This window comes from Sphaerodactylus townsendi, linkage group LG04, assembly GCF_021028975.2.
Source record: "Sphaerodactylus townsendi isolate TG3544 linkage group LG04, MPM_Stown_v2.3, whole genome shotgun sequence".
Classification (NCBI taxonomy): Eukaryota; Metazoa; Chordata; class Lepidosauria; order Squamata; family Sphaerodactylidae; genus Sphaerodactylus; species Sphaerodactylus townsendi.
In genome coordinates this window covers 34,398,063-34,420,396 of record NC_059428.1, presented here as the reverse complement: position 1 = coordinate 34,420,396, position 22,334 = coordinate 34,398,063, and the positions used below count along the sequence as shown (strand labels likewise).

Sequence of the window (22,334 nt, the reverse complement as noted above, 5' to 3'; positions counted from 1 at the left end):
ATGGGGCTGAGAGAGCTCCAAGAAGCTGTGACTAGCCCAAGGTCACCCAGCTGGCGTGTGTGGGAGTGTACAGGCTAATCTGAATTCCCCAGATAAGCCTCCACAGCTCAGGTGGCAGAGCTGGGAATCAAACCCGGTTCCTCCAGATTAGATACATGAGCTCTTAAACTCCTACGCCACTGCTGTTCCAATGCAAAAGATCACAATATCAGTGTAACATTGCACTGTGATAATACAGAAGTGCTTCAAGGGATATAGCATCTCTGGAGAAAGGCTGAAGGATTTTTGAATGTTTTAATTTTAAACAGAAAAAAAGAAGACAGAGAACATGATAAAGAATTGTGAATTTTATAGAAAATTCTTGAAGATCACCAAATATGCACCATGCATAATAACTTTATGATAAGGTTTCCTTCAATAAGATGGAAGTGTTGTTCACTGGTTTAAAAAGGATATTATGGATACCCATGAAGGATAGTTCTATCAACAGTAAACATCCCAGAGCTGAATTGGACAATTATGTTCAGATGAAAATCCTTCTGATTCTAGACAAAATCAAACCCCCAAAACAACATGTTTGGTTAGACTGAATCAATCCTTGATTTGATCCAGGAAGAGTTTTCAATGTTCCTATGTTTTCATTTCTGTGGCAATTATAATTGTATTTTTACTTGCATATATTCCTTTTTTGTAGTGAAATACATAATAAAATGCATCATAACTACATCATCATTAATCACTTCTGAACAGTTTCTTTTAAACAACAGTTTACACTGTATCCTTTGACATACCAATCAATGGATCCATTTCAATGGGAAGATGATGAGCTTGGTCCAAAGAATAACCTGGAGCTCCTCGTAGGCCTAAATAATAAAAATGTGATCAGTTCATTAAAAATCACAATGGTGTTATCTTTCCTTACCAGAATGGGACTGTTAGGTGATCATACTACTAATTTTTACCGTCTTGATCTTTCTTCCTAAGGAAATAGTTATTCCTTAACGTTATTAAAAAACCCCAAAGAATGCCCCATCCCCAGATTCTGATCCACAAAGTGGCACAGGAATGTGTAAAGAATTCAGTTTGTGCCTTAAAAAAAAGAGATGATGGGGTGATATGGATTTGGGCTTTGAATGCAGGGAAGATAATTGCACCCTGACTTCCAATCAGGGATGAAGAATTGACCTTCTTTCTTTGTCACTGCTATAACACTGATCCATAATAGATTTTTTTAAAAAATACAGCAGAATTTCTAGTCATGGAATTTTAGACTTACATGTAGTTTGGCCATGAATGGACAACCCTTTGTGATAGGTACAGAGTGACACTAGCAAACACACGTTTTCTGAGTTAGCATATATTATTTAAACGGATTTGTGAAATATAACCAAAAGTTTTTGAAACTAACACAATTGTCCCGTTATGTAAAGCCCAATATTAGATCTCTAAATGAACACATACCTACAGTATTGTGCCATCTATTCACTGCAAATAGCCGGCTGCAAGTCACAGTCACCACAGCAGGAATGGTAAGGTGGGGAAGTGTGTTGGCTGCCACATGTGTGACTGGTGAATTTGATGGAAATTTGAGAACCATTATAACATCCTGCTGCATCTGATCTTTAAACATAAGCGGACTCTGTGGAAGGAAACACTGTTGAGTAGAAAGGAGAAGAGAGCAGAAGAAAACAGAAGGGATAACACAATTAGTGAGGAGGTCTGAGGGAAAAACAAGGTTGAGAAAGTCAGGAAATATTTGCACAGACAGGGGAAACAATGCTAGCTGTGCATCTATGCTACAAATACAGGGCAGTAAAATTAAAAAAGCTACTATTGGAGCATTACACAAGGACAAATAGAGAAGAGGAATTGTTTAGGTTCATTAGGTTACCATTACAGGGTATGAAATGATAAAGTCAGCATTAACAAGAAAGAAAACCTCATTGAAATGATTATAATACTTTGCATACTAAAAACGTCTGTCAAACAGAAGCACTATTCAGATCATTCATAAGGTTACCATTATACTGAACACAGTGGTTTAATAACTTGGAGGAGTCAGCTCTAACACATATTTAGCTGTTCTGTAGAAGCAAAAAGGAAAACTCCCACTGATTTTAACGACACTGGGGAAAATCGACATGCTTTGAGAATCATGGGCTCCTGACCAAAAAAGTCAGACATGAATAAAGTTTCCCCATCTCCTGAAATAATATGTAATAAAATTTACTTTGAAATCATTGCCCTGCCTCACCAGCAGCAGTGATTGATGTGTGGATTCTAACATTAAATTGGGATCTGATGGGATCTGAACTGTCAGGGACTAAGAAGGAAAGAGATCTTGGGGTTGCAGTGAAAAACGCATTCTCCATGCTGAATACTACTGGGAATGATGTTAAAAAAATCTGGAGCTGGCCAATCTGGAGTTGTGAATGGGCAAGACTGATCCTTCCACAGACCTGAAAAAGGTCCTAGATTTGGATAAAAATACAAAATCTCTATAAAAATGGAGGGAGATTTTAAAAACCTTAAATGATAACCAGAGCACTGTAACTTTAAGCAACCGAGTCCCTCAGGCCCATTCCGCACATGCAGAATAATGCACTTTCAATCCACTTTCAATGCACTTTGCAGCTGGATTTTACTGTGCAAAATTGCAAAATCCACTTGCAAACAATTGTGACAGTGGATTGAAAGTACATTATTCTGCATGTGCATAAGGGGCCTCAGTCAGTAAAAGGCAGGGGGATGGGGCAGAACCCTTTATAGGCCTAATTTAGCCTTTGAGGGAAGATTCATTGCCAGCTGTCAGCTCCAGTTTGGGAAATTCCTGGAGATTTTGTGGTGGAGTCTGAGGAGAACAAAGTTTGGAAAGGGGAGAGGCCTCAATCAGATATAATGCACAAGGGCCACTCTCCAAAGCAGCAATTTTCTCCAGAGAAACAGATTTCCTGTTTAGTGCCTAGCTGTAATTCTGGGGGATCTCCAAGTCCTGAAGGTTGGCAATCCTAGGCCTGGCCTCAACCTCTGGATTACTCTATATGCCACAACTTGCATGACTCAACTAGGCCTTGCTGCTTGATACTGTTTAGTCTCAGCCATCCTATGAAAGCCAGTGTGTTGTAGCTGATAAGAGTTTCAGAGTATGATCTGGAAAATGAAGGTTTGAATTTCCATCTTGCTATGGTGTGGCTTGGTGGTAGAACATCTGATTTGAAATCCCTGCAGTCACCCAGTTAAAAGGATCAGGTAATAACTAGGTGATTTGAAAGAGAATGCTGCTGTCAATCAGAGTAGACAATACAGACCTTGGAATACCAATGATTTTATTCAGTATACTAAAGTGTCATGTGTTCAAATTAAAACCATAAAGCCTTTTTTTATTAGCATCAACAAAGTAGGGAGTATGCTTTTAAGTTTTCTAGAACACTATATCTGGGAACAGCAGATGGAGCGGGAAAGAAGCACTGCAGACTTAGGACTTTTATAACATGCCCCCAAAAATCTTTTTCTCCTCCCTCCCCCCCCTTTTATTTTTTATACGAAACACCCAGACTGAAACAGTTCTAAACAACTAAAAGCCAGATCCCTTCTGTGAGGCAATTTGTTTAGTCCTAATAAAAAAGTATTACGCAGTTTGTTCATTTCTGTAAAAAAAACAACCAACTTATTAAAAGTTACGTCTGGTTTCTATGGGGGCAAAAACAAAACTTCCTACACTTTGGAATTTACTTAAGCTTTACAGAAAATGCCAAATAGTGAGATGTTCCAATCAAGAGCAAAAATGGAAACAGATTTCATGGTTTCCAATTCAGCTGAGTAATGCTTTCCTCTGTAATAAATACACAAAAGAATGGATTAGGAATGATTTGGGAGTTCAAATGGAAGTTAAAGTGCACAATGTGTCCTCTCAAGAGAGTGGGCAGGAGGTTTCCCATATGATTTGAACTACAATTCCTCACTCCTGACAAGTAGCCAATGTGCATAAATCACATAAATCATTTCCTAATACTTCCTTTCTCCTCTTGCAATATGATCTCCGCCACAAGAAAATCTTCTAGGCTTTTCATTTCACACAATGGTATTCATCAAATACATATTTATGATGATAGGAGCTCATTAAAAAAATCAAAGGATTGGCAAATAAAGTCAGCAACTGTCAGCAAAAAAAAAAACCCACAAAGGCACTGTAGGATGCAATTTTTTTTCTGCACACAGTAAAATGTACAGTGTTTGTGGGAATCTCGGGGCATATAAAGAGAAAGTGTTACTTAAATTGGTATTTTATGACCTATAAAGGATCCTCGGATTCAGAGGAAATAAATTCCCAGCAAGCGGTTGTATCTCACCAGGTGCATGGCAGAGCTCCGAGGCGGATGTGGCTCAATAAGCAACTGAGATGGCGTCTGTCCAAAGTTCTGTATCTGTGCCTCCATGGCCTGCAGGGAAAGGAGAGTGATTGTCATAATCAATATGCATCAAAGAGATAGGTCAACACACTCCTTGACAATGCAAGCGTATCCCAAGTCAGCCATGAAAAAAAGTCCAGAAAATTCACCGGGTGCTCTTCTCTCAGGCTGCAGACTCATCCAAGTGTTAGTATTTTGTAGACAAGCTTTGCTTCTCCTTTCAAGCATGCTTCAGTTAACCAACTAACCAGCCTTATTTCAAGTAGCTGGAAATGCATGTGAAAATGTTAACCTGTGAGGACATGCAGCTAAGGTCTTGTGAAATTTCTCTGCGCTACGTACAACATATATACCTTAATAAAGTCCATGGTAAGGAGGAAGGTATGAGGTTGCCTAATAAAATAAGCCTCAGGGATCTTAAATTAAAAAAGAAATTGAAAAATAAAATTCATGGGAAAATCTAAAACAAAGAAAATACCAACAAATTAAAAAGCACAAATTATGAATGAAATAACATTAAGTTAAACAAACAGGAGATGGATGCAATTATGTATTTTATTTAAAACATTTATATACAACATTCTAAACTAAATGTTCATGAAGTAGTTTTCATTAATTTAAACAATAAAAATATGAAACTTAACACCTGCAGCCCAAAAATTCACTAAAAAAAGAGCAAAGAAATAATAGTGAGCCCGAGAAAACTATAAATATGACATCAGAGACAGACAAAATACCAAAATAGTCAACAACACCAGGATTAAAAACAAAGACAGATTAGCCAACAATTAGCAAACATTTGATTTTTTAAAAAGGATCTTCACCTGAATCTGAAATTGAACAAGTTTGATGCTAAAGGTAATAGCTCTAGGGAGGGAGTTCAACTGTCCTGGAAATGAGGCACCACAACAGAACAAGCTCCAACAGCCACCTGTTTACCTCTGGAAGGGTGGGTACACGGAGCAGAGACTGACAGACCAATCCAGATTGAGAGGGTGTGGATTCAGCTGGGAGAGTGGCAAGCCTATCTTGTTGGCGTAAGTGCCACTTCTACCAATGAAGACAGCAAACACACTGGTGGGCAGATGCCACACAGTTCTGTGCCACCTGAACCCAAAAGGGCTCGAAGCTTCGAGGCTGCCCCAGCATAGCAGAGCATGCTGGATCAGTGGAAGGCAGGCTGGGGGCATCCCCAGGGGTGGACCCAACTTTAGTCAGCTTACACTGAGTTTTCTGTCTGTGACGCCCCTGACGCAGCCCTCTTAGTCATTTTTTCCAATGGAGGTTTTCTGGGTGGCTACAGGGTTTTTCCACCTTTGCTTGCTGCGCCACCTGGCGCTCCACTGGAGGTGATGGCGCATCCCCTGCGCTGTTCCCAGCCACCGCAGAGCTCACCCCCATCTGGATTGGGCTTCAAAGAATCTCAACCATCAGCCAGGTTCATATGGAAGAAGGCAATCTTCAGATAACAGTGAGGTATGAGTCATCACTTTAAGTTACCCAGGTTGAGTCTGCCCAGGTTTGATACATGTGACAGTTCACTTAATGATTAAGAGCTACTGGATTCTTGTACCACCTTCGTTTCTGCAAGAAACTCATCAATGGAAGACCAGTCTGACCCAACCAGATGCAAATGTCTGTTAGCAACTAACTACTTCATTCTTGTAATTCCTTTTACTTGAATGTCTTCACCTGAAGCTTACAAATAAAGACCTGCCACCAGCACTGGATATTGCATTTTAATTGACGTGATCTATTTTGAAAGGTAATTTTTCTGAAAAACTGGATAAAAATGTAACAAACCAAGGGTTTATCCCAATAGCAAAGTAGCATGAAACTGTTGTGCTCTGCACTAGATGAATCGCTTCCAGCTCATCTTGCCATGAATCGCTGAAGACTAGTGATATAATGGAATAATTCTAACTGGAGAGATTCAGGATGAATTGAGCAGGGTCATCCAGTAATAAATAGTACTTATTTAAAAACAGTTAAAAATAATGGAGATAAAAAAAGAAAAAGATAAGGAAGAAAAAGAAAAGCTAACGAGAAGAAAAACAAAGAAAAGGGGTAGGCTGTTTCCAAGAGCACAACAATTCACTCACATTGGTGATTTTGGATTTTCTCAATTTGTGGGTTTAAAATCGAGACCCTTCCAGTTCACTTGTCAAATTAAGGGTCCCCTGTATCTGGGGAGGCGAGAGCTGAGAAAACTTGCTCTACAGCCAGCAAAGTAGCCCCTATCAGCAGTGTGTAGTCTGGGAGCACTTACAGCTAAACTAGCTTGAAATCCCAACCCAGTAATAAACAAGAGACTTCTTTTTTAAAAAAAGTTTGTTCTCTGTACTGTAAAAAGGAATTTGACTATGACATTTTAAAGCCATCTCTCCATACAACTCATGGTCCCAAAGGTAGTGAACAATATATTAAAGCAAAATTAAAAACATAAATATTTTTATTGAAAACAATCAAAACAAAATACATTAAACATTGAATAGGGGGGGAGTGTCAATGAGAACCAGTGAGGGATTCCTTCACCTATTGGCAGAAGACAATGATAGAAGGGAAAAGACAAATGTCCTTGAGGAAGAACGTTCATAATTTTCGTGTCACATCTGAGAAGATCCTTTCTTGGGTGGTCACCTATCTGATATCAGAAAGTGGCGGCACCCAAAGCAGGGCCTCCAAGGATTACCATAGCAGCTGCCTAGGTTCATATGGGAATAGGGCTCCATAGGTTATAGAGCAGTATTTCTATCATTTGCACAGGGAGAGAAAGACATGAACACAACTTGAAACAGAAATGAGGAAAATTTGAGATTCTGCCCACTTCTCAATTCACTTTCACAGGGAAAGGATGGTCTTATCACTCACAAGGGCAACTCATGCAATTTCCTAAGGTGTTAGCCATGGAGAGGTGCTGAACAGACTGCTCCCCAGCCCCTACCCAGTTGCAGAATCAAGAAGACACTTTGACTCTTAATGAGCGCCACCCATGGGGTGCCTCCTCCCTCCACAGTTAGTTATAATAAGAGAAACAAAAGTCACTAATCTCTAACTTTGCTATGTCTCTGCCTTTCACAAATACAGCAATGGGAAGTGATTAGAAACTATTCTGGTCTTAGCTAGAAGTAGGTTTCTAATTCTGTTCACAAGCTTTGGCCTTAGTTGCTAACTACTGGCTGTACTCCTGACAGCCAGGTGATATAGTGTTGGGCTAGGATATGTTCAGCTCTCCATTCTGCCATGGAAACATGGTTGGGTGACCTCAAGTCTGCCACACAGTCTCAGTCTAACCAACCTCATAGTACTGTTGTGAGGACATAATAGAGGAGAAGAAAATGATATGAGCTGCTATGAGTTCCCATTAAGGAGAAAGGCAAGGTATAAAAGAAGCAAAACAATAAAGCGGCCCAACAGCATCAATCACAGCCCATCCCCTTTCCATTTTAGCTCCTATTCTGTGGAACAGGTATCTCATAGAGGTCTGGGGAGCATTGCCATTAGAAGTCTTCAGGAGGTGCTGCAGTTTTATTTGCCAGGGCTGTTAAGGGGTCTAAACTGCAAACATCTTATGGTGAGAAGAGTGATAAGGTGGGGTCTATCTATCAATTATAAAATAGTAATGCTTTTACTGTGACATGCAAGCCTCCCTGAGCCACATGGAAGGTGGGACAGAAATATTTAAATAAACAAAGATTATTGTTGTGCAAAGGGTCTAATGTTTCAGTACTGTGTACGCATGTTCTACTTGTAACGGATGGAGTATGTGCATTTTACTGTCTTCCATGTGAGGACTTTGGGAAGTACATGAGCAAGAACAGGAGGTCCTAATCAGATAGTGCTCCAGGAGGAAAATCTTAAAACACCAGCATGTCTAGAAAAACCTTGTCCAGCATTAAAAAAACCCCCCATAAAATCAAAAATTAAAGATACATTTTCAGAAACATCTTTTTAGACAACAATATTTCCTCCTCGGTTACTGCCCTGCTGTTTTATATTTTTGTTAAATATTCACTCAAAAGAGCATATGAAGACTAATACAAATGATTAAGGCCAAAGATAGTCTTTTGAGGTTATACAGGTTTCTGGGGAAACCTCTTAGTAAACAACTGAAGCAAATAAAACCTGATTCTGACAATACTGAGGCAATTTTCTTGTGCTTTTAAAGAATCATTCCGAAATAAAAATGTTCTATTTAGAGGCTACATTAATCATATGCCACTTTTTACAGCTGTGGTTTAAGTGATGTTCCTTTCTTTTTGCAGATGCAGCAGGGAAACAAATTAAATCTTGCAAAGTACTGCATGGCCTTCATTTACACATTTGCTTTCAAGTTGACCAGTTACTGACTAATTCTGATTATACTGCTACAAATTCAGTTTACACAAGAGCTATCGATTTTACCTCCTAGTTCAAGCAGATTTATGTTAACAAAGAGGGAAACTGAAATCAGCAGTAGCTTCTCGGATAGCTTGTTCAGATGACAAGGAATGGGTGCTTAAATTTCTTCTGCCAAAGGACTCCAGTGTATTACAGCTAAACACATCTCGTTGAGTATATGCTCAGCGACTGCTTTGCCATCTGATTTCCCCCATATAGGATTCAATGGCATCCTACTGCAGCTTCAAGACATATATGGGGAGCAAATCTGGCTGAGTCTAGTTAAGTGCTCTATTTATAAAGTACAGTGCAGCTTTCTCCAAACACAACACATCCCACATTCTCCCAAAAGGTTGTAGGAACACTCCTCTGTGGAAACAAATGTTAAAAGATCCCATAAGAAAACAAAATGAATACCAAAACTATTTCTTTTAAATATGCATGTTATCATTATTTGATGACATACGTAGTATCAGACATTATTTTTGTTTGATTGACTTCTGATCGTGCATGCCGCAACACATTTAAAAGATTGGCAATCTTTTTGAATTAGCATTTATAAATTAGGTATAATCTGTATATCCCAAAAGTTTACATAAACTTGTCAAGTTACATAAAAATTTAAATAAGCTTTAAATTTAAATAAACTTAGACAAATATTACAGTTGCAATTCCATTTTTGGCCTCAATCCTTTAAACACATTTAAATTTTCTAGCACCGCAAAAATATATACATGAGAGTATGGCGGAAGTACAGCTTATAATTCAGCTGGAACCCATGCCTGAAGGTACACTATTAAAGACGAGGTCTTCTCATAGTTTTATGTTCTTCAATATAAATTGATCTATATTTTTAAAAAGATTTTACATTGCAACATAAATATTTTCCAGCACAAACTGACCACTTGGTCACTTCTATTGGGAGTGTGACAAATGAGGGAAAACTGAGGAAGCACCTGCCATCACTGGGAAAACATACAGTATTTATTTGTTTATTTTTTTTTTTAGTCTGCCTTTCTCATTGCGACTCAAGTTGGATTACTCAGAATTTATCAATGCAGTCAATAGGATGTGACAACTAATAAGCAATGTAATCAGACTAAAGATTTCAGAAATCTGAAACAAAGCAAGACGTATTAGACATGTTAACAATGCAGAAACATAAGTAGAAGACAATGTGATGTCTTCAGAAATCAGATAATGCATACTATACATAGTGGTCTACTTCAGTCTCATTCTTTGTAAAAAAAGAACCTTCCTGAACCATTCTAATATAAGCTTATTACACTTATGCCTTGACCAGGATGGGCCAGGCTAGACTGATCTTGTCAGATCTCAGAAGTTAAGTAGGGTCGATTCTGGCTAGTACTTGGATGGGAGAACACCAAGGAATACCAGGGTTATTAGACAGATGAAGGAAATGGCAAACCACTTTTCTGTTAGTTTCTTGCCTTGAAAACCCTACAATGATTGCCATAAATCAGCCATGACGTGATGACACGTTACACATACACATGGATTATGCTTACAGAAATGCCTTCCTAAACCATTTTGTTTTATATAGGCTGTTCCGCATGGCACAATTATATCAGATTACAATCGGTATCTTACAATCTGTGTCTACTTTATCCCGGTTTCTCCCTTTGCATGGCTGCCTGTTTCTGTGAAGGAATCAAGTAAAGACCGGGAGGAAATACTCCAGTTTGTTTCGCATGAGGCAGGGTCTTTTGTATTTACACCGCATACGCAAACATCCTCTGATTGGCTGTTGTTTTTTTGGCTGCGGACCTCTCCTTAACACTGAGCTCAAACAGGCTGTTTCCCGCCCAAAGTTCATTTCGGGCCACTGCCATCCCCACAAAAAGGCTGTGCTTCTGATTGGTCAACCCACAGTGAGCGGGGAAAACAAACCCCCCTCCTCTTTTCCAGTTCGGGATAGGGCCCGGCGCAGGTCTCAACACGGCAAGCGGCAGCAAAAAACAATGGAGCACAACATTACATCACATTCCCATTCACGTTCTCATATTTTTGTGATAAATGAGAGATTCCCCCTGCCTCGGTGAAATGCCCACTAACATTCAGCCCAAAGTACACATCTCTCTAGCTATGCGCTCTGAGCAACCAGTACATATAGAGAAAAGAAAACAGAGACATTTTGGGATTCCACTCCTGATTAGCCCTGGTGAAATGGCACCCGGTTGATACCATAAGCAGAAAATGTGCTAGGGGGAACTCTTCAGAAAGGGCGGGCTGCAATGGTGGGTGGCTCAGCAGAGTTGAAAACTGACATGATGTCAGGTGGGGAGATCAGGGGGCAAGTGGCGGGGAAATCAGGAGGCTGGGCAGGAAAAATAAACTGTTTCTGCCTTCATGGTGTTTGCACAGTAGTGGGTTCAACGCATGATTTTTTTAAAAGAATAGCCAAATCGGCGATTTCTGAGAATCCCAGGAAGGAAATATCCCAGGACAAACCTGCTGTAGGACTGGGAACCGTACAAACTTCTTGGCCCAACCAGGATATTTCCCTCGCTCAACACAGGATATTTGGACCATGCAGAAACGACCAAAATTGTGGAAAACCAGAAGCATGAAAGCATTCCTGAACCCCTCAGGCAGGCCATTTCACACAGTGGAGACCAGAAGAGAGAATTCATGTGTATGAGCAGTTGTTGATCTTGCTCATTTGTAAGGTGGCATCCCCACAAGGCCCTGCTCTGATGAATGAGTGGCCAGCTCACAACCATGTGTACATGCAGCCAATCTTGGCTATTTGGTATGTGCACCTGTATGATACTTGCAGATACTTGCAGTATGACACTTGTATGTCGCACATACATCTTATGAAGGCAGCTCTAAGAAAATCTATTCAATGGGGCTTAACCTGAGGAACATATCTCATGTGCTTTATAAGAACACCTTTAAAATGTAAGAAATGGCCCTGAAATACATGCTGGGATCATTTCTCCTCATGGTTCCAGGAACTATTTTGCTGGCCTTTTCCTTCATGCTATGCCTGGGGGATAATCAGAGGAAAAAAAACACCTCTTTTGAACTCCAGGGAAGCACATTTTCCGTGGAAACTGGCAGCGATATGAATAGAAGCTTGGTCAACTATCCAACCCTGAAGTTAAAGCAGAATGACAGGTATAAACTGCAGCCTTACAGTTATTTAATAAAGAAAAACTAGAAATCTATGCAGCAAACAGAACTCCAGACATTCTATGGATATACCATACCTAAGACAACATCTGCACTTCAAGTGCTTCAGGGAATATTCTTCATTTACTTCAATGAAAGGGGACGAAAGATTCATCTATCTCTCTTATCCTCCACATTTGTCAGTCCTCTCCCCTCCCCAGCTTCCTGCTGTCCTCCCCTCATCCTCTTTTTTTCATTTTTCTCCCCACACTACCTGTCAGACTGTACTGTACTGAGTGATGGCTCATTCTGACCAGAATATTTCTGATTCTGAAGTGGATACGGTGCCAATACAATCCTTTAAAAAAAATTATGGAAACTCTTCCCTTCATCAGATTCCCTGCCAGGAAACAAAAGAAATCTCTAGATTCACAATGCTTCTGTGACATTAAAGAGAACTCTATTGACATCCTTTCTTTTTCTACGGCTTCTCTGCCATTCAGAACCACTTCATTTAATCTCCAAGTGCCTTTTTCTAAATGACTAGTCAGACAGCGATGTAAAACAAGGATCACGACAACCACCAGTTCATTTTATCCTGTACGTAGAGGAGAGGTTTTCCAATGTACATAGTCTTCAAGTCATGAAACAAAAATACTAACTGGTGGCAATCCAGAGAACAGAAGTTCTTATATGAATGGTCTCCAACTATAGGTCCCTTTGCAACCAGGATTTGTTTGCACTCCTACAATGAATCACAGTGGCATGCTCTGCTACCAAGTTTGGTGAATGTCAACATCAACATATTGTGAGGCTTTTGCACGTTCAAGCAAGAGCTAACTACTGAAGTCACATGCCTAGAATCATATGAACTTGTGGAAAGATCTCTCGTTTCTTCTTCCAGCAAAAAGAGGAAGGACAGACACACAGTCACAAATAAACTGCACAGATACCCAGACAGAGCACTTGTATAGTTTGCTGTTCCTGCATTTAGTGTAAATTCATTTCTTATCCAGTAAAATTCTACAAAACATCATAGTCGCATCTCTGCCATATTATTTTTTTCTGCTAATTCATTGCAATACAACTCACATTAATGATAACATTCCTATATTAATTTAGTTGATCACAAATTCAGTATGTCAATGAATGCCAGTAGCAACCCAACATAACTCAGCTGAAAGTTTGCCCAAAGAAGGAAAATCTGGATTTCCAACAGCAGGCCATTCATAAAATTGGGGGAGCAGGGTAGGGCAAGAGAAAAATGCTCTTTCTCTCAGGCCCCCTCTTTAATTCACTCCTGTTGACCTTCTAATTTGCACCATGTTTCCATTCGCTGTTATGTCCTTTATACACCACAAGAATAGCTGTAAGAAGTTTGATAGTTATTGATTAAAATGATCACAACTTTATGGCCTTGATCCATAGTTTGTCATAAAGTCTTATGCACTTATTTGGGAAATTTCCGTATTAATAATTAAGTAATAAATAACCAGTCATCCTTAATGCAAGTAAACATACCAAACAGAAGAATACAAAACATGTGATGTGACATTGCTGTGCTCTGAACTTTCCTACTCCTACCTCATGCTATCAGCCACACGGGGCAACTCAGAGTATGGTGACATCACTTCAAGCATTTTGGATTACTAGAGGAGACAATGTGGGGCTTTAATTTAACTCACAGCCATGCAACCTCTATGCAACTTAGGGATGCTTCACTGTTACCAATTTTAAGCATATGAACTAAATCAGTTTTACTTTTACAAGGATAATTTCCAGTGTAGCCTAATGAGGCAACTGTATGGATAAACAAAAGGGAAAAACAGCATTTGCATAGACCAATAGAAAACCTTCTTCCTTCTGGACAATGGCTCAAGAGAAGTCTTAGAGTTGACTGCCAGGTTCCTTTATATTGTAATTGCAAGGCGTTCTTAATGTAACCTTTGAAACATTTTATTCAGTTTTTAAATTATCATTCTAGAGGATTTTTTAAATATAGATCTCTATTTTGTTACAAGCTTTTTTATAAATTTGTTTTTTTAAAGTATGTATTATTGTTGTTATCTGAATGCGATTAAAGGTTCCAGTTCAGGATAAACTAGAAGAAGAATATTGTTTGTTTATATTGGTTTCCTTAGGGCATACTCAAAACCAGGTAGAGATTGCTAGAAGTGCTACATTTGCACTTTCCTCAGGTGATTTTGTGCCTAGATATGCCAAGATATCTCTACACTTCCACTTTTAAACAAAACTATGGGGAATTGCCCAAGAAAATCCATAGTATTCCTTTGCAATTTACAGTGGTAAAAAGTCGTTTTGGGCTGCATTTCAGAAACAGCTTATCAGGGGCAAAAATTAACACTTTTTTTCCTGGGAAAATTATCTTGGGCATTATTACATATGGATGCTAATAAACAAATGTCACAGAAGTCGTTTCTATAATCAACATGAAAACAAAGAGAAATTAACTTTGCTTTATTTTCATGCAAGTTTTATTCTGCTGAATGAGGAGTGGCTCTGTAATTTTTAATGTTGTTTCTCTTACCAGGTCTGTATGATTAATAGTCCTTAAGCACTGTGTTCTTTAGAAAGACATAACTGACAGCCTTCTGGGTGGACAGCATGTGCAGCTTGAAAATGTTATTGTTTCATACTAACGGTGTGAGATATTGCTTTTTTATTGGTGCCTACAGCTGTTAAATAGCATTAACATCTCCAAGACTTGTGATAAGTCAGGTTAAAAAATATTGATTTCTGTTTTATTTCTGCATGTGTACAAGGATGGAAGAGGTTTCTAAATGAAGCACTGACCACAGACAGTGAAACATTTGCAGTGGAATTCTTAGGATGTGAAGTAACAGAGATTATAAATCATGAACAAGCTAAAAATTATTGTTCTATATACTAACAGCCAAGTAAGACGAATCAGAAGATACTTAAATCCAGAGACTGGACCCATGAATTAAACAGATCTTTCTACAAACCTGAAAAATGCCCTAGTTTGGAGGAAAAATCTGAAATCTTATAAGGAGAATCTGTAGTTTTAAGAAGAGGATGCAGTCAGAAGTATATGAAATGCTGTCATTGGTGCTTCTGAAGAAGCAAATTATTGCCAGCAATCCATCCTGGTAACATTATTGGCGGATAAAGGAATGCATGAACCAAAAACCCTATTTCAACTAAATTATGTGAACCCTAATTTGCTGTGGATCCCATATCAGAGCCAAGTCGAGAGCATCTGGGTAAAAATTAAGGGGGAGGGAAACAACAATGATCGCACTGTTATAGACTCGCAAGCCAGACTGAAGAGTTTGATGATGTCTCCCTGGAGCAGATGACAAAATTTTCAGAAGGGAGAGAAGTAGTAGTAATGGGAGATTTTAATTATTCTGATATTGATTGAGAGTCAAACTCTGCCAAGACTATAAGGTCCAACAAATTCCTCATTTGCTTTGCAAACAATATCATGGTCCAGAAGGTGGAAGAGGCAGCAAAGGGATTGGCTATTTTAGATATGCTAAACCAGTGGTTCTCAATCTGGGGGTCGGGACCCCTTTGGGGGTTGAAGGACCCTTTCACAGGGGCCGCCTAAGACTCTCTGCATCAGTGTTCTCCATCTGTAAAATGGATAAATGTTAGGATTGGGGGTCACCACAACATGAGGAACTGTATTAAAGGGTCGTGGCATTAGGAAGATTGAGAACCACTGTGCTAAACCAACAATGACCTGGTTAACAACTTGAATATGAGGAAGAACTTCCTGACAGTAAGGGCTATTCGAAGTGGAATACATTGCCTCAGAGTGTGGCAGAGTCTCCTTCTTCACAGGTTTTTAAATAGAGACTGATGGCCTTCTGTCAGGATTGCTTTGATTGTATATTCCTGCCTGGCAGAGGGTTGGATTGGATGACGCTTGTAGTCTTTTCCATCTCTCTGATTTTATTATTTTATCACAGGGAGAAGTCTTTTCCGGTTCTCCTCCTTATGATCCCCAAGTGAGCTGCCATATATCTTTAAATATATGAACAATGTAGTTTAGTGCTGTCATGACAGACTAATTCAAGAAAGCCATGATTATTTGATTTCAGGCTCTTATGATATAACTGGAACGAAAAGAAATGAAGACATAGGGAAGATGAAGGTATCATAGTTGCTCGAAATAACGTTGCTGTCAACATATATCTATTCTAATTATTGTGTATTTTTTAAAATTGTAAACTGCCTTGAGTCACTAGAGATATGGAAGGACATACATACATACATACATACATACGTACGTACGTAAGTACGTACGTACGTACATACATACATACATACATACATATTGTTAAACTACTGCTGCACAGTAGCAGTATTGCTCAACTATAGTGGTTTTTAGGACATGGCTGGTCCTTCCCCCTGCATTTGATTTGTTTCAGACATGCCCAAGGTATTAATGGGAAGCCACCCTTTACACATTTTTTCTGCCACTATTCTGAGGACCTCCTTTTTGTGAATAGGTATACCACATTTTCTTATGCCCTCCCCACTACTTTCTCATCAATTTGCTTTTATTTTAATATGAGAAACAGCCCTGGCTTTAATTACATTTTTAAGGAAGATGGTGTTGTCTGAAAAGAATCGTATTCCCCCTAAAAATTAAACGCTAAAAAGGAAAAAAATGCAATTTTGAAATGACTTGCAAGCAGAAAAATGCCTCCTCTCCTGATAAAAATGCTTTCACTACTCATTAAGTTATAGTCAATTGTTTACAGCTGTCTAGTTAAGTTTTTATTTAAACAGTTCAGTAGCGGTTTTAAAAATTACGAGACTAAAGTATGCCATGTTAATTTGTGAGAAATGCACTTTTTAGAAATATGCCACTGAGTTCCTTTAAGAGTTTCTGGCTTGCTTTTATTTATGTTTGGTAAACTCTTCATTTCCACTGAATGCTTTTGCTAAGCTCTGAACTGAGATTCAGACCAAGGAGCTATACAATGCAGCTCACGAGAGTTTTTTTTTAACACAGTGTTCTAATTGAAAAATGCCCCTCGGGGATGGGGCGGTCTAGAAGCCCAAAGTATAAATAAATAAATAAAATAAAATGTACTTCAGACATCATGGTGATTTATAAACACATGTAAAAAGACAGGCGGTTTCTGCACGGGCTGAAAGCAACGGCTTCAGCCCGGTAAAACACCGTTTTGGCAGGGACCCTTCACACAGGCGCCGCTGCCAAGTCGATGCAGCAGCGCTCTGTGCCCGCCCAAACGGTGTTTTCGAAACTCACTTGGGGAGGGAGTTTTCCTGTAAACGCTGCCTTCCATCCGCTGCCATGCGAACAGCAGCAGGTGGAAGCCATCGTTTTCCCCTCCCCTCCTCTCCTCTCCCCAAACACCTCCTTACCTTCTGCTGGCAGCCATCGCTCTGTCGTCACTCTAAAGAGGGAAGGGGACACACCCCCTGGCCTCCGGTGCTTCAGCCGTAGCTCTGGCCATGAGGGCGTGTCCCCTTCCCTCCTCAGAGTGACGACAGAGCGATGGCAACCAGCAGAAGGTAAGGAGGCATTTGGGACCAGGGAGGGGAATACGCGGCTGTGCGGAGCTTGCTCCAACAGCTGCGCATCCCATGGGGCTGTTTGTGTGATTAATGCCGATAACTGATTAATGCCGATGCAGGCTCTCTCCCTTGGCTGTGCAGAAACAGCAACTGAAAAAGGTTATATACATATGGAACACAAAAACATGAACAGTCAGTCCACCAGTCCAAACTCTTTATTTGCCAGCAAATGACTTGAAGAATATTTCTGCAAGCAAAACTGCTGCAGCCCACCCCGCTCACCCATCAATAGCCTGGCACGCCCCACTTGACCTGCCCTGCTCGCCCACTGCTCGCCACTGCTACTGTGCTCGCCTGGCGCACCATGGTCAGAAAGGTAGCAAGAAGGGGAGAATTTTTGGAGGGAGGACACAATTTGGGGGTCACACGTTTAGTACTTGCCCTGGGTACCAATTACTGAAGGTCTGCTACAGGTCCCACATTGATGTGTACTCCAGAAAGGCCTGGACCTGCTCCACAGCTATTCTTTCTACTTGGCCCAGAAAAAAAAAGATAGGCTACTGGAACAGTAGTTGGAAGTTCAGCCTGAAATTTCAAGTTGGTTTTTCTTTACTAGATTTTCCCCTGTGATGATTTTACAATAAATTATTTTTCTGCATTATTAGATATTAGTAACAGCACAACATGTATCTATATATCATCAGAATACATAAATACCAAAAATGTTACCATACTAATATCAAATTAAGCTTTTAAGTTATTTTGTTTTCTTCAGTGAATATCATTCACCATTAGGACCTCTGGTTAGTAAGGATTACGTTTCACCTGGTTTAGCCCTCATCTGTCCCCAAAATGCCTCTAGGCACCTGTTCTCAGTTTCCACTGCCTACCTGGGATCTGCTGAAAGTATAAGATAGCTGAGAGTTATCCTCTTTTTATAAGGTCAGGACTTCCACCCTTCCTTTGAGAACATTCCCATTCTCCAACATCTAAGTAGTTTTGGGGGTTCATTCCAATGAAATGTGTAACTAGTTCTGTGCACCCATATTAGCTTTGAACTTGCAGATTCCATTTTAAAATAATTTGCCATTCTGTGAGCTAGGGTAGTATAAAAGATGGATGTACAAGCAGTGATGTATTTACCTAGGGGAAATGGGGTGCCCTATGTATCTGGATGCCCCCCCCAGTGGAGGGCGCAAAAATTTCAGATTCGTTTGTGTTTCTTGTGTTTTTTCAGTTTTTGGCCTGCAGGGGGCGCAGGTTTTAGGCTAGCAGCACCAAAATTTCAAGGATCTTTCAGGAGACACTCCTGATGATACCACCCAGGTTTGGTGAGGTTTGACTCAGGGAGCCCAAAGTTATGGACTCCCAAAAGGGGTGCCCCACCCCCATTGTTTCCAATGGGAGCTAATAGGAGATGGGGCTACACCTTTGAGGGTCCATAACTTTGGACCTCTTGAACCAAACTTCACCAAACCTGGGTGGTATCATCAGGAGAATCTCCTGAAGATACCCTGAAATTTTGGTGCTGCTAGCTTAACAATTGTGCCCCTGACAGCAGACACCCTCCAAATTTCCCCAGATTCTCCTTTTCTTCGGTATTGACTTAAAGGGAGAATGTGAGATCCCCAGTTTAAACATTGAAAGTGATGCTGGTTCAGGGTGGGGGAGAATCCACCCCAAAACAGTATCACTTTCAATGTTGTTTTAACTGGGGACCCCAGATTCTCCCTTTAAGGTGGATTTAAAAGAAGAATCTGGGCTCCCTAGTTTAAACACAGAGGTGGGATCCAACCAGTTTTCACCACTTCTCTAGAAGTGGTTACTAATTTTTTCTGAGTGCTGAGAATGGGTTACTAAAGCAACTTCCCTGCCCAATAGGGACTGGAGGTGCGTGTGTGCAGCAGTGCCACTGTTTGAATCCCACCACCATCAGAACCTGTTATTAAAATTTTTGGATCCCACCACTGTTTAAACACCATTGAAAGTGATGTTGTTTAGGGGTGGATTCCACTGGAGGTGTTTTGTGAGAGATGATGCTGACATTTGTTTGGTAAATGTTTTGCTGGGGATGATTTGTGAAAGATTCACATGCTTAATAACTACTTGCACTGGCTTGAAGCTGTTTCTCAGGCTAACAACCTACCTCATAGGGTTACTGTAAGGACAAAATTAGGAAAGAGAGTTGGTGGGGAGAAAGCCATGTATGTTTTGCTGGGGGTGGGAGATGTTTTGTGAGCTGGTGCAAAAAATAATTGTTTGGTTGTGGTGGGGAAGTGTTTGTGTGTGTGGCCCATGGGGGGGGGGCGCCAAACTCAGGTTTTGTCCCAGGTCTCCAGTTTGCCTAGATACGCCTCTGTGTACAACAGACTTATGTTCCAAGTTACTTTGGGTGCACAGAACCGACTGCTAATGAGAAGTTAATATTTAGGAGATACTTATTCTCTATTTTTAAATATTTTATTTCTAGCTGTCTGATGATGCAAACAATTTACTACCTACACTCTCTCCATCCCCCTCTTCCTACTGAAGCGAGCAGAACAACATGAGCTAGGTTTGTTTTGTACTAATAATCATTGAATGTGGAAAAGAGAGAGAGTTGCCACTAACAAAGTAAATTTCTTCCAAGATGGAAACAAACTGACATGTTCTCATTTTCTTCTCATATACAAATTAACCTCACATATACATTTAGGAATAGTAAACACTATTTAGTTTTCTCTCACGCTTTATGCTTTATATTTAAGAATGTACTTTGTGGGAACAGGAAGAAGTAGGGAGGGGGTTAGTGGAAAACACCAGATAAACCTTGGAGAATTATTTGATCATGTATTTTAATGGTGGCTTTTTTTGTGTGTTTCAAGCTTATTATAGAAATAAAACATGATCATGTAAGGCATTATTTTTAATGCCCAAGACAGAGAAGCAGACACAGTCAATAAATCAAAGTATGTAATGTCCATATTTTTCTTACTTTATATACATAAAGTTATATTAAAAATTTAAATGCAATTTTATGATCCGTCAGTACAAGAAGCGTGCTAGAGAAACAAGAGGACATGGAGGTTAAGCATTCTTTCTTCATGATGAATTCTGGAATACCAAAATAAAAAAAATAACATTTGTTCAGTTACTACCCTTCAAAATCCATTGAGTATTTTTCCTGCTAAAATTTCCTCACTGTTTTGACTACTGAGAAATAAAAACGGATATATTTCTACTGCCCTGGCACTGGTCCAGATTTCTCGGGCTGTCATGGAAAAAATAATATCGAAACTTTATTATGTTAGAGAGGAAGCTTTTTCATATTTGAAGTTTTTGTATATTGCTACAGTAGCAACTTCAGGAGTCAAGAGTCTTTCCAGTTAAGTGCTTCTTTGTACACTTCCCCAACCCTGCGTGACCCACAATTACAGGAGGGAATCTAGGCAATACAGGCACATTACATCTATTTCTACTTTACTCTTTTCCCTTTGCAAGCTTCCCTTCTACTTTACTCTTTTCCCTTTCCCCTTGTAGCTGGACACTAAGATTTTGTAGGGCATGGCTTCATTCTGAATAGTACTCAACTGCTAGTTTTTGTTGATCCCTCACTCATTGCATTTCCTCGTATTGTTAGTTGGAAACCAACTTCTCTTCTTATACTTTTCACTGAAGTTATTACCAGCTGAATCAAACCTTGCCCTGAAGTTATGCGCCTAAACATTTGTTACCTTTGCTGCTGTTCATTGTTTGTGGTTGATCATATCTAGAAACCTGCATCTCGATCTGCCAGCTACATTCATTATGTTGTTCTGTCACAAGTTTCTTAAAGACTTCTCCGTTCCCCTCCACAGAGGGCCACTCCAGATGGCTGGAGTTTACAAACCAGAAGCCAGCTATGGAACCATGTATGACCTTATTTCTTAACTATAGTAAAGGAAGTATGCAGTTAATGTTAGTTGTCTAACTAAGGTTACCCTTTAACAAAAGACCTGAAAGAGACTTCAAAGTACAGTTTCAAATTTTCACCTTTAACCATGTTTAACGCTGCCCCCAAATGCTTAATTGTGGTTAAAACAAGTGAGGAATTTGGTTCAGCAGAAGACTGAGTGTCTGTTTTAGACCATGGTTCCCAGTTAGTTAATTCATTTATAAGGGACCTATAACAGCAACTGTTAAAATAGGTCCGCATGGATCAAAAATGGCGTCCCTGTCATTCCAGGGGCACTGTTTGCATGGTTGCCACATGTGCATTGAGGCAGCGCCATGCTTTCCCCCCGAAACTGGTGGGGAAACACTGTTTTCCTGTTGGGAAACAGTGTTTCCCTGCCGTTGCGCAAACGGCACCAGGTTGGAGGCACTGCTTTTTGGCACCTCCATTTCCCCCCACACTTACCTTCTCTCCCTGCGGAGCTCTGCAGGGAAAGATGGTAAGTATGGGGAAAGAAAGCAGAGGCGCCTCCATGCAGAGGCGCTTCCTTGGGCTGTGGACACTCTGGGGCTGCTTGCACCTCAGCGTGCGAACGGCTCCGGGGCTCCAGCGGCATCATATATGCCAGTGGTAAGCCACTGTTGTGGCCCATGCGGAGTGGGCCTTGGTCTAAGACAGGGGTAGGGAACCTGCGGCTCTCCAGATGTTCAGGAACTGCAATTCCCATCAGCCTCTGTCAGCATGGCCAATTGGCCATGCTGGTAGGGGCTGATGGGAATTGTAGTTCCTGAACATCTGGAGAGCCGCAGGTTCCCTACCCCTGGTCTAAGAAGAACTGGCAAATGGTTCCTGGTTATGAAGGAGTTCAAAGGTTAAAAACACAGGACCTTGAACTGTTTTCAGAAACAAGCAGCAGTCAATGCATTTGCTGTAAAAAAATAGCGCAGAGCACC

At 40.2% G+C, this 22,334-nt stretch overlaps 1 protein-coding gene across 1 annotated transcript in view; it reads right to left on the bottom strand.

Moving 5' to 3' along the window:
• The window catches only part of NBEA (neurobeachin), a 387,749-nt gene that overhangs the window by 23,249 nt on the left and 342,166 nt on the right, over positions 1–22,334 (bottom strand). The window contains exons 45-47 of the mRNA XM_048492774.1: positions 4,350–4,439; positions 1,462–1,654; positions 792–863 (exon numbers count right to left, since the gene is read on the bottom strand). Coding sequence (XP_048348731.1) covers positions 792–863; positions 1,462–1,654; positions 4,350–4,439 — 355 coding nt within the window. The remainder of the gene's footprint in view (positions 1–791; positions 864–1,461; positions 1,655–4,349; positions 4,440–22,334) is intronic.